Source organism: Patagioenas fasciata, chromosome 11 (assembly GCF_037038585.1).
Source record: "Patagioenas fasciata isolate bPatFas1 chromosome 11, bPatFas1.hap1, whole genome shotgun sequence".
Lineage (NCBI taxonomy): Eukaryota > Metazoa > Chordata > Aves > Columbiformes > Columbidae > Patagioenas > Patagioenas fasciata.
This window is the reverse complement of record NC_092530.1, coordinates 22797438-22810719: the sequence shown is the minus strand read 5'-3', so window position 1 is coordinate 22810719 and position 13282 is coordinate 22797438. Positions and strand designations below refer to the sequence as shown.

At 39.3% G+C, this 13282-nt stretch overlaps 1 protein-coding gene across 10 annotated transcripts in view; it reads left to right on the top strand.

The window, feature by feature from the left end:
* Nucleotides 1-13282, top strand: part of AFF2 (ALF transcription elongation factor 2) — a 326277-nt gene that overhangs the window by 249030 nt on the left and 63965 nt on the right. For all 10 annotated transcript variants that reach the window (XM_071813581.1, XM_071813582.1, XM_065846895.2 and 7 more), the window contains one exon: nt 3520-3557. In XM_071813581.1, the coding sequence (XP_071669682.1) occupies nt 3520-3557 (38 nt within the window). The remainder of the gene's footprint in view (nt 1-3519; nt 3558-13282) is intronic.

Below are 13282 nucleotides of genomic sequence, written 5' to 3'. Positions count from 1 at the left end.
AACTCTTAAAACATGTTTGTCTTTGAAATATCTTAAATTAATAATCAAAAGCTCTCATCAAGTCTAAAACAAATCAAACTCAGTCGTGAAGATGAGAAACAGGAATTATTAACGGAGTAGCGAGGCTGATGGAGACTCAATGAGATCATTTTGTTCAAAGATTAAAGGCGATGAACACTGAAATAGTTGAGGAGAATGGCTATGAACACATCTGACTAGAGCTGCTAAATTCAGTAATGATCAAAAGTTAATTATCAAAGCAGAGAGAACTACTCAACACAGACAATTTGAGTCAATAGCTACGCAGCCCAGAAAAAAAAAAAAAGTAATTTGGAAGAAGTATTTTCCTATAATGAAGTTATATAAAAGACTTACATTTCAAAGAAACCTGCCTAAAACAAGATTGCATTCTTCCTGATCAGAGAAAAATAATTAGCTGTAATTGACAGACCTGCTGCACACCACATATTTTCAAACAATATGTTTCTGCATCAAAGCTTAATGTGTAGAATTACTCAGTGTCACTTTGATTTTGCCTTTCTTTATCTTGTGCCACTGGGCATGCTTATGAGATCGCAACAAATACACTTTGAAAAATGAATGAGCAACACCTACAAGACAAATAAAATCAGGTCAGATCCTGCACTTTTTTGTCAAACAGCACCCCTGCCATGTATTCTGTGCTGTGTTTAACATCACCATGGTCCCACTTAAAGGCAAACAGAATCATTTGCAATGCTTCATCATCCAACAGATTAACCTGAGCATTTACAACATTTCTTTAAAACTCTATATGACTAAGCTTGTGCGTGAAGGACGCTGTCCCTCCAGCATGTGTCTCTTCTGCAGAGTTAGGAAGAGTACTTTATCCCAGTAACAAAGAGAAAAAAATTTGGAAGTTCTCCATGTAAAAATCTAAGGAAAAATATGCACTAGAATGGTCATGGTCCAAGAAAATAAAATACATCTATAATTCTTTGTCCCTAGAGCTACCACATTTCTTTCAGGGTAAACAGTTGCCATCAACATAGCTGAGTAGTCAAAAATCAAACATCCAGTTTAGATTCTGCTCTTTAATATTCAATGACTTTGACATTGCCAGTTCTCACTCCCTGAAATATCTTCATCTTTTTTAGCCTTTCATGCAAACCGTTTAGTTCACATCATCATGGACACGCTTTCCAGAATATCTTCTGCTTTACTTTGTATTAGAATCAACTGCATTATTATTATTAACTTGTGATGCTAGACACTCTTCACTCCTAAGTTTGCTTTTATTTATCTGTACTTTGATGTCAGTTTTTGCGTACTGATTTTTTAATAATTCAGGGGAAGAAAAACTGATGTAGATGGAAGTTTCACATGCTTGAACCAAGAAGTCCAGCTATTTAGCATATTGGCAGGTCAAGCAAAATGTCACTGTACAGTAAAGAAAGACAGAAACAAACAAAACCACCACCACCACCACAACAACAAAGCAGCAACAACTAAACAACTTCTGCCAATGTGGAAGGCTGTTTATGAGCTTGGAAAAAAATGTTAGTTCCCTGCAGGATGGGAGTGAAACTTGGCATTTAGTGGGAGGCTTGGGAAACTGAAATGCCGTTTTTGATGGCATTTTAATCCGCTTTAAATTAAGCATTTGTGTGTTGCTACATGTAGTTTATTACTCAGAAAGGTTTCTTAATAACATGCTTCTGACTGCATTTGCACGTGGCAGCTGAAAAAGGGAGATTTGGGAGAGAGGCACAACTCACATTATCTAGCTAATGAGGCAGAGACCTCATTTCATCATAGGCTTGTTTGAGAGGGCATAATTAGGTTTGGGTCTGTAACACTTACTTGCACAATCTTAAGTTTAGCATTTCCTGAGGTTTAAGTGTCTTATTTAGTGGCCTTACTGTACAATTAATATAGTTGTTTCCTATCACGCATTCATTGATTGATTCTTTGGATGGAAAACATAATCCAAATGTACCAAACACATTTTTCTTCGCACGCTGGGAGCCAGCTGTTGCCCCATCTCAGCTCTAATTCTCCCGAATTTTAAACTCATAATTAGTTTCTTTTCTATGGTTTTAAACACAAATTTTATCTTGGCTATGATTGGAGGCAAAAAGACCAAAACGGCAGGTATTTTGAAAAACTATCGCCATGGCGGAGCCCAAAGGAAAACTCATTCTGGCAAAATTTGGAACCCAGTTGTGCAGACCCAAGAAGATTCAAAAATTAGTCAGTTGTCATAAAGGATTTAATTCCTCAAGGGTTTATGTGAGTTGTTCTCAGGACCAGTAATATTGGCAGTTCCTATGTGGGAACCATTTTATTCCCATCCCTAAACATAGCGGAGATTCGAGTGCCTCGCCACTACCCTCGTCTTCAGGTTTGGTAGGCTTTGTAAAAATATCTCTGAAGGTAATTAAGCACTAAAACTTTTCTTACTATAATACGTTTATGGATCAGTTGTCTGAATTCTGCCTTTCACCGCTACCCGTGCTTGTAATCTCACTAACCGTCTGACCGCGTTCCACATTTAAATCTATTACAGTCTGTTCTGCAAATGCAAGGAGGAATTCTCTGAAATGATACGACAGTGCTGGTTTATCTGAATGAAATATTTCAATCCCTCTTGCATTAAAACGTTATTTACCTATTCTGAAAAAAATCAGAAGGGGGATGCAAGGTTGGTTCAGATTACATAATTATGCCACAGAAGCATTCAAAAAAAAATCTCCACTAAAATCTCGAGCAGCTTAAGCCGTGTGATAGACTGGCGCGGCTCTGCCATCGGTGCCCCCAGCTGTGTTGCTTAGCAACATTTTAATTCAAGAAGAATCGAAGGAGATGAAATCCCCGTGGAGAGGGAAACAGAAATAAGAGGGCCGTTGACAGATGATCTGAGTTGTTTCTTCTAATATACTGTGAAGATCACTGGCTCTTTTCATGAATGATAAATGGACTGTACACAGATCAATGGGTTCAGCAATAAACTGGAACCAGGCTCCATGTCTGAGGTGGTGCAGGCCGAGAGGCCCAAAGATTTACTCATTCAGATGATTTGGAGTGTGTTTTCTCAAAGGTTTCACAAGAGGAAATTGATCTGAACATTTGGTCATCCTTTGCCCTTTTCTGTTGTTGGCAAATAAAAACTGTTTGGGAAACGGAGTCCATTCTTCCCTTTATTTTTCCCTGTTGTTCCAGATATGGACAGATAGCTTGTGACAAAGGGGCCAGACCTCGGAGCGGGAAGTGAAGTAATCACCCTGAATGAGCAGTTCCTAAACACTCGTGGCCAGTATAAACAAACCACACTGACAGCACAAACTGGGGCAGAAGTATTTAAAACCTGTAGCACTGTCCCTCTGAAAGGGTCTGGCTCCTGCACCCCCCTGCCTCGGTCAGGGCTGCTTGGGTGTGCATGGCTGAAGAGCATCCATGGGTTGATGTTTGCTCACGGCTTGTTTGTGCTTTGGTGTGTCGCTTAACTGTTTGTTTCCCCCACCCTTCTTCTGTTTACAGGCTGCCGAAAAGACAAAATTGAGAAACATTCCTGTAAAGTAAGTTGTTTTTCTATCCATTTGAAAATACAAGTTTAACGAAGTTGTGTGCAATCACTAAAAGGACTAGGGCAGTAAGAGGAGTGATGAAAGAGATAATAGAATTCAAGTTGCCCCTAATCATAACTATACAAAGGTCAATATCATTGAGGAAAGCTTTCGATTTCTCATGTGTCCCTAATGATTGCACTCCCCGAGTTTCATCCAGTTTCCATAAATTAATGTGTTGTCTACGAATAACTGCCAAATAATATCACAATCATACTACATACAAAGTGCTCCTAGCCTTGGGGAGGTTTGTACATGCTAGAAAGATTGTGATTTTTAATTGCAGTCCCTGAGAAGTTCTGACAGGGGGGAAAGAACTAGGAATGTGCCAAATGATTTCTAGACATATGGAAATATTTTGCACCTATGTATCAAGGCTTTGCCATCCCGTTGATTAAGAGCTTTTTCTCACTCTGTGTGTGCATCTCTCTCACACATACACACACGTATGTTTCTGCTCTTTACAGTAGGGCTCTGTGAAGGATGAGCAAGCTACCAGGGAGCAATTTCCAGGGCATTTTATGAGAAGTTCTTAAATCCTAGGGCACTAGCAGCAACACTCAACCATTTATCATTGAATTAGGAAAGTTGCTATATAGATGTCCTGGCTCTTTGAGAAAAGGCAATTTCAGTTAAAGCTACCAGCAATCGGTGATTCTATTTAAATAATGAATACTCCAGTCTTAATGGGTGCTTATGTACCAATAAAACACGTATTTTTAGCTTCAGTAGATGATCATTGCAGTTTAACTAAGTCCCAGTAACAGTATATTCCCATTACAGACAGAGGAAACATTCTTCTTTTCCTAGTACTTTGCTGATCATACTGGCTTTTGGACTGGAGTGGTTTTATATTTGTAAGAACATGCACTGACAGGACTCACAAATCATTGTATTTTAACACACATAAAAAAGAATATAGCTCTACTTCTCACTTGGCTTCCATTGTGTATAGTCATTTACACCTTATACAGTGAACGCAAAATGTGTATGAAGACTTGGAGTGATTAGGCAGGGTGCAAGTCAGTCATAAACCGCTCTCTCTTTATGTTTCATTCAATCTGATAAAAATTAGAAATAGGATCCAACAGGGACCTGGTAGCACACGAAACTTCTAATAAGACAAGGGACATTTCTTGCCTACAGAGCTAGTTCAAATTCAGTGCAGGCTGAATTAAAATCCTTGTTAGCTGGTGATTGCTTAAAGAGAGTGTGAAATGTGCTGTGCTTTCACCTCACATTCTAGAGGATCAAGGAGTTTCAAGGTGATGAGACTCCTGGGGAACAACTCCAAAAAAAGAATTTGCGGTTCGTTCACTTAAAAAATATAATTTTATTTATAATCAAATTCTCAGGAATGACTCAACTGAATTGAGTTTTCCCACATATGACAGGGATATTGAGCCTTGCAGTCATTAAACAGTGTGTATGTGACACTGATGCCCAATTAATCCACCAGAAAGATTTGGGAGGTGGGGGGAAGAGTGATTTAGGTTAAGTGATTCCTTTATGGGACTCGAGTAAGTGTAACGTTTTGGAATGGAAGAAGGCCAGATGGACAGTCTTGCTCTTTCCACCTACACGTGCTTATTTCACCCTGTCATGTTTCCCCCAACTGATCGTTTAACTTCTCTTTGACTATGTTCGTGGTGGCAGCTTCAGTTAGTACCACAGGGAATCCATTATACATACTAATTACACTCTTCATAACAAAACAGTTGAAAAATCTGCCTAGTATTATTCAGTGACATGTAACTATATAAGGTACCTGTATACAATTATGATTGTATGCTAAAATATTACCTCACAGGACAAAAGTAAGAATAGTGTCTTTAAGATAGCAGTAGTAGATATGGATTGTGTTTATATAAGCATCACAGCCAGACTTAGTACATGCGTGTCTAGCTTTTAGTTGTTGCTTTTGTACTTCTCAAATGTCAAAGAGAACTTCATTTGAATTTTAGTGTTCTTCAGCTATGCAAAATAAAGTTAGTAGCTTTCATTGTCATAAGGGCTGAAAGCTGTACAGATTCCTTCTACCATATGTGACTTATCACATACGTTTTTAAAAACACATTTCTGTTATTAAGACATATGTGATAGTACACTTCTGCAAATGTGAATTGCTTTTGGCTAAAAGCCATGCACTAATAAGTTGAGTTGAATCTAACTGTAGTTGTCATCTGTTACAATATATGTATTTTTTTACATATATAAATATATATATAAAATATTCATGATTGTCATTAGCATAAAAAATTTCCTTGCTTTTACACTGTGTTTATATAGCTCTTGTGTTACAAAACTAGAATCAGAAATCACTCCTTTTTAAAGACCGTGGTTTATAGAGAGTCCTTGTACAGCGCCTGATAGTGCCACTCTTTAATGTATTAGTTCAGGAGCATGACAAAGATTTCTGTAGAAATGGTCTGTTTACTTTTCATTGCTCAGTTTATTAATGTTGCTGGTTTAATGCTTGGGAGGAAGTTTATTGTTCTTTTTTGTTCTATTGAATCTCTTCAGCACCGATAGAGAGAAAAAACAAAACAAGGATGTTTCCTTACTACAGCTCAGTAAGGCAGCCAAACAGCTGGTTTCTTCATATCCAAGTGTCTACAGGTGCTTAGACTAACTGGTCTGAACTTCTTGATGGCCAAGATAGATGGAGGTGGCATTTGGCTCCTTCAGACTTGGTCTCAATTCCATGTTGCTTGTGGCACTGCAGCATACAACATATCCATAGGAACTTGTCTTTATGTGTTAGTAGCATCATCTGACGTGATATTACTATAAATAAGCACACAGAAAGTAGCTAAGAAGTCTGTGTCTGCAGAACTGTGGGGTTTTTTTTGGGGGGTGGAAATAGTGCAGTTACTTTTCAAAAAACATAAGACCCTTTTCTGTCTGTATGTGCCACCAAGATGCAGAATCCATTACATTTAACTTATCCTCTTCTGCCCTTGTCATATAAGGAGCACTTGTTTTCTCACACTGGTTTTATCCTAATTTACATTGAGAGTCTTTAGTAGAAAAGGGATTTCCTGGATGCAAGTCCTAGATACTTTCCTACTCAATTGCTGGTCCTCATGCTCTTCTGAGTCTGAAAGAGGTAACATGACTTAAAACAAGTTTACCCTGTGGACAGTTTATGATTTCTAAAGACCTGTTATATGAGAAATGGTTTTGAACTAGGACGCATCCAAAGGAAATAAACTTCTATATACCCTGTGATTTGTTGGGAGAAAAGGAGGACAGTGACATTGTTAAAATTCAATAGCAGCTTTGTTCTGAAACCCAACTGATGATCACTCTTCCCAGTTTTTTTCTAGACTTGGTAGATAATGGGAGCCCACATCAGCATAAAGCCTATAGGAATCATGCTTATGTTGACTTGGACCACATCACTTGTCTTTTAGCAGTGGGTTAAGTGACAGGACCACCTCAGATCCTGATGTCATTCAAACTAGGGAATACTAAAGTTTTATAGGAGAAATTAGGTTTTTAAAATGGAATATTAATGTCTTTAAGACTGGTCCATGTAGTCCATGGACTGCTGTAGAACTGTGAGAATATTTGACTTCTTGCTTCAGGGAAGAAAACATTGCCTTCTGTGAGTGTCCTTCATACTTCCTTCTTTTATAGTCCCTTGAAAAACCTTCAGTAGAAAGCGATGGCATTTTCCCCAAACACATGCATATACTTAAATTTTTTGTAGATGTAATGACTTCCAGATACATGTTTTGGGATTATAGCTAGTGTTAAAGTCCCACTGCTATATTTTCAAAATATATTCATTTACTATCAGCCACAAGTTTGTTCACCAGAAGGACTTCTTGTGTTTGTTGTCTTTTCTTGCCATAAAACTCATCTTCTCCTCAGAAGGGCATCTGACTTGGTATGGTTTTCTGTCCCAACCATCATTGTAAATGCAATCCATTAACATTTGATATTTTGACATTTCAATTGACCTCTCATTTGCAAAGCGCAGTGGTATTTTTCATGGCCTTTTCATCCTTGATTATACATGGAATAGAAGTGACTGTTTCTACTGTCTGCACTTTAAAAAAATATCTTTGTTTTACCAGCTGGAGTGACACCTTGTTTTTCCCTCCCTTATTCTGCATGGAAGGTCTGAGGTCTAAGCAAGTCATGCAGAGCCAGAGGATTTTCTTATTGACTCACTAAGCGGGAGGGCAAGCAGGTCGGACTCTGAGGGTCAGCTAATGTGTGCTGTAATAGCAGTAGCCGTCAACAGATCTTTGCTCCTGTTGGCAAAAGTGCAGGCCAGTGGGCTAGGTCTGAAGGTTGGTTTGTTTTTAACCCATCAAATCAGGCCCTTGTAACCAATGGAGGTACGAACGGGGCGGTGTGCCATTGGTACACATGCTCAGCTCTTCCACTGCAGGGTGTCTTGTGTCCTGTATTTAATCAAAGAAGAAAAAAAAGCTTGTCATGTCTAGGTTGGAAAAACCTCCCTTTCATGGATATTGAATGCGAGGATGGCCATATATACATATAGGTATTTGTGTATATATGTACATACATGCAGACGTAGACATCTATGGACATTTGTGTATGTGTACCTAAAGACATTTACTAAAGGACTTAAACCACTTTTAAAGGAATAAAAATCCCAAACTTGTTATAGTTCTCTTTCTCAGGAAAGCTCCCAAGAAATTTCCACACCACCTCGTGTTAGTCTCTGCTTCTGAACCTTCCTTCCCGTTGTTTCTCCTCAGACTATTTCTGGCGAACTACTAAATCAACCAGCACCAATTCAATTAGTTCTAAAAATCCATTACAACACAGTGCCTAAACTGCCTGCCCGTACTCATTTCTCAAAGAAATCCATTCATATTTATGTTTTAATACTTTAAGTCTAGCATGTGAAAGCACTCAAATCCCCAGCAGAAATCTGGGAAAAAGCCTGCTTACAGTCAATTATAGACAATGTTCTTTAGCCCCTGATCCTCCTAGTCCGTCCACTTAGGCATCTGCACAGGTGCAGAGTTCTTTCAATGGGATCAGTTTATTGCACCAGCAATAAAGTTCCTCCAAAAATTCTCAAAAAACCCAAATGCCACCGATTCTGCATGTTAGACCATATGGTAGAATCTGTACAGACACGCAATATTCATGGCAGGGTCGGCACCTGGAGTATCTCTGTGAAAACCACTACCCATGTGCTACTGTTGGTTTCCAGTGATTTTTATTCAGGGGGGCTATGTTTCCTCAGCAGAATGTGAACTCTAGAAATGTTGCAAAGGATTATTTTACTCTTACAAGTTAAAGGTTAGTGTTGGAAATGGATTATAGAACTACCGCTTTTAAACTGTTTGCAAAGAAACGCACACATTAAATCCTTTCTGATGATATCGCATTAATCCTTAAATACTGATTTTTATGTAAATTTTGACTCTTGCAAAGCTCTGACAATTCAGCTATCCTCATGTGGTTTTATCAGAGCTCAATTGCTCCTTTAGATCTTCTCTCCTCTTTGCAGTACCTTTTGCTTTATTCCAAAGTCATCACAGCAGCTGGAAGATGTAGTACTTTAGACATAAAATAATAACTCTATTTAATATTTTACATTTATTTTCTGAATTTTTTCATCTGACACATCTTCTTAGATATATTTTTATCAGTCCAAAGGATAACCACAGTAGGGCTATTTTTATTTCTAGGAAAATGATGCATGATAACTACTGGCAGAGCCCAAAACAGTAAATCAGTCCTGTTTCAACCGCATAATGTATTAAAAGTGTGTAGCCTGTGGTAATAAGTTATAATTTAGTTGACTAGCAGTTTGTTTGGACTTAAAACTGTACAAATGAGTCACATTGGCTATGTCCTGAAATATAGAATAGTTTGTGCTTTATTAAGGTTTTCAGCTACCACCGCAGCAGGTACCTAGAGAGAAGGCCCATTTTTCAGATGGGTGCAATATATTTTTATAGTGAAATGCTTCCAACTTGATTGTATAATTTATAGTAGATGGTTAAATTACCACACGTCCTGTGTAGTGCACAGCGTTTGCTTACAAGACAATGAGATGAACAGACTCTGAGAGCTCATTCATCTAATCTCTTACAAATCTGAGCACGCACCATCAATACCGAGCACCACCGGCTGTACCAAGCCACGAGGTGCCCTTGGCTACCAAGCCAGGTGTGTTGCTTAGAAGCCATCACAGAAGTTCAGACAGCTCGAGAAACCTTCTCCTCTGTGTGTTTTTATTCACAAAGACATGTGTATGCCAGTTGACCCAAGCTAATCACAGAATCGACTGGGTTGGAAAAGACCTCAGAGATCATCAAGTCCAACCCTAGGTTCAACTCCAGTCCATTGACCAGATCATGGTACTAAGTGCCATGTCCAATCTCAGTTTAAAAAACTCCAGGGACGGTGAGTCCAGCACCTCCCTGGGCAGCCATTCCAATGCCTGACCACTCTCTGTAAAGAATTTCTTTCTAATATCCAGCCTAAATTTCCCCTGGCAGAGTTGAAGCCCATGCCCCCTTGTCCTATTGCTGACTGCCTGGGAGAAGAGATCAATCCCCACCTGGCTATAACTTCCCTTCAGGTAGTTCTAGAGAGTGATGAGCTCACCTCTAAGCCTCCTCTTCTCCAGACTAAACAACCCCAGCTCCCTCAGCCTCTCCCTATAGGTTTGGTGTTCAAAATCATGCATTTGTGTAAAATTTGCCAGGAGTTTTGCACTTGGACAAAAATAAGTATTCTCATTTTCACAGGGTCACTTACGTGATTTTTCAAAACCACATTTTTACAGCTTCATTGTGATACAGCCTGTCAAGATCAAATTCAGGTCAATTTTTAAAAGTTGTGAAAAAGTGAAAGCTTGAGCCAAACAAAACCTTTTTTTTCCCTAATTTTTTCTTTTGGCAGGAAAATCAGTCACTTAAGGTCAATATTCTTTTTTTTTTCGGTTTTGGCATGTATCAGCTGTTGATCAAAGGACTGCCCATTGTTCTCTCCTTAGCCATGCTGTGGTTTTCTTGTAGATTCTGTCTTTGCCTTTCTGGTTATTGTTATTATTTTTAAGACACTTAACATTTATTCAAACAATTATTCTAAGTGTTTGCTTCGAGCATTGTATTAAGTAACAGCTGTTTTCTAGCTACCTGTGATCTTTTTTCAATTAATGCTTTATAAATGTGTTTCTGAGCAATTAAGATATTGCAACCAAGCAACAAATGCTGGCAAAATTGAAGAAAGGGCCTCATCCTGGTATAAACAAGAGTACGTGTTCTGCTGGTTTCAGTACAGCTGGATGAGCCCAGCATCGGAACCAGCCTTCAGGTCTCATACCCCTGAATTTCACTGTTATGCCCTTTTTGTGCTGCTGGAGGACAAATAACCTCAGCAAAACTGTAAGTAGTGTTAGTTTACATATATGACTATGTAGTTTATTTCGGTTTTAGCATGTGCTAGACACTGTGCAGATGAAGATCCCCGGCTTGGAGAGCCGGGTATGTGGGTCTACTGAGGTCTACTGAGTCTGTCAACAGTATCTTTGAAATCCGTAGGCCTATGCCTGCTCTCTTCTGGGTTGCGAGACTCGCATTTCTCCTATTTTTACCTTGGTGTGAGAGGAGAAATGAAAGTTTCCTTGCTCTTTCTGGGTTGTGGCCTCACGGCCATATCTGATAGCTTTCCTCTGCCTCGCAGAGTCATGGAAATAGGGCGGCAAAAAGGTGGGCTTCCTTGCTATCAACCTTTAGATATCCAAAAAAAGTGCCTACCATAGGGCAAACAGTCCTTTACCTTGGCAGTAAGTGAAATAAAAGAAAAATAGGTGTCTTTCAAGAGTTTATTTTTTTAAAATACAAGTACAAATAAATAATGATCTTGAGCTAAGAGAGAGAAGCAGAGAAAAATATCCAGTCATTTAGGATCGATGAATACAAAAGAAAGGCAAAAGCTAGATAATGTTTCAGGAAATAACACTGCTACAAGGTTAATTTTGCCTCATACAACATTTCCTAGTATTGAATTGCCTGATATACTCCCTCAGGGGTTGCTCCTGCGCTTGCAATAATCGAGCCTGATTTTATTGGAAAATCACCTCTGGATGAGAGACATACTCTAGAGGGAACTTTGCATGGGTACAAATAGGTTTTTGGTGCCAGTGCCATGTTGCCCAGGCCAGCACAGTTATAGTTCCCAATCTGTCTGTGCATTCAAGCAGCAAATTCATTAGCAACCCTTCTGGCAGGATAGAAAAATAGACATATTAGGGAAATTTACTTTGAATTGCTTTCAGGATTTGTTGGATAACAGTTCAGTAATCAAATTGCGCCTCCTAACAAGAGCATTAAATATTTTTATTAATAGTGGCAGGGAAGCTGCAGATATTCCTTTAAGTGCTGTAACGCTATGTGACTTGCAAAGATCAGGGATGAAAGAAGAGATTAGCACGGTTGGAGCAGGGGTGCTAGTGATGTCGGAGCTGATGTTTGGTTTGTGTTGCATGTCAAGGCTGCGTTGAGTCGCGTACCGCTCACATCACAGATGTAACGTATGTGCAAGTATCGGCTCATCCATCAGACCCTGCCAGTTTGCTGGCTCTGTAACTGTACAAGTGGACCATATCTTGACAGCGCTGAGCTCAGTCTAACTGTGGGACCTAAGTTGAGATATACGTAGCAGCTTCCAGGCCTTGTCAAGTGGAAAGTGAGCATATTGTAAACAGAGCGCGTTTTGCCTCTGGCCACGGGGAGGGACACGTGGAGCGCCCGCGCACCAGGGCCCTCCGCTGACCTTGGAGCGACTTTGAGCGTGGGGAGTCTGGAGGAGCGCGGGGAAAAGGCTGATTCAGAGAGACAGATGAGTGAGGAAGAAAAATCAAGGAGATTGGCACAAGGACGATGGAAAAAATCTTTCTAAAGAAAGCAGGAAATATTTTTACGCTCAAGGCCAACACCGAGCCCTTATAATCAGGTTTTTCTGGCCACACACAAACAGTAGCGAGAGAAAAAAATGTTGAAGGTGGGTTGCAAGCTAAGGTCTGTGCAAAAGCTGGTGTTCTGCTGGGGAAAGAAAAAGAACCGAGTGAATTTATTAAAGGATAAATTACATTAAACTCCAGGAATTGATAGGGTTAAAAATTAGGATTGTAAAAAATAACCTGTATGCTCTGTTTCCTAATTTCTGTTGTCTTTGTGATTGTTTCACTGTGACGAGGAGAGCCACCCTCGGTATCAATCACAGTAAGCTATTTAGACACAGAAGTAAGTGGCATATGGCTTAGCGCTTTTGGGTCTAGCAATCAAGTAGCAACCTTCTGCAATACAACTGTAGTTCAGTTCCCAATGGGCTTCACTTTGATGATGAGATATATTGAGTTCCCTGTGTCTTTCAAAGACAGCAGAATTTCATACAAGTTGGTGTTAGCTTCCTCTCACTTCATTTCAATTTTCAATAACCAGTGTCATCACATGTAATAGTTTCTTCGTAACAGAACTTCATCTCGAATCAGATTTGTCTTTCAAGTGAAAGAGCTTCTGAAATACTGATCTCCAGAAAAACTCTTACCACAGTGAAAACAGGGAGGTATTATTAATTTATTTCTCCTGAAGATGCTTAGGTGCCCCATCCCCAGACCATTCAGAAATACTAATACTCAGGAAAAAAAAGCTTTAGTGTTGCATTTGTGA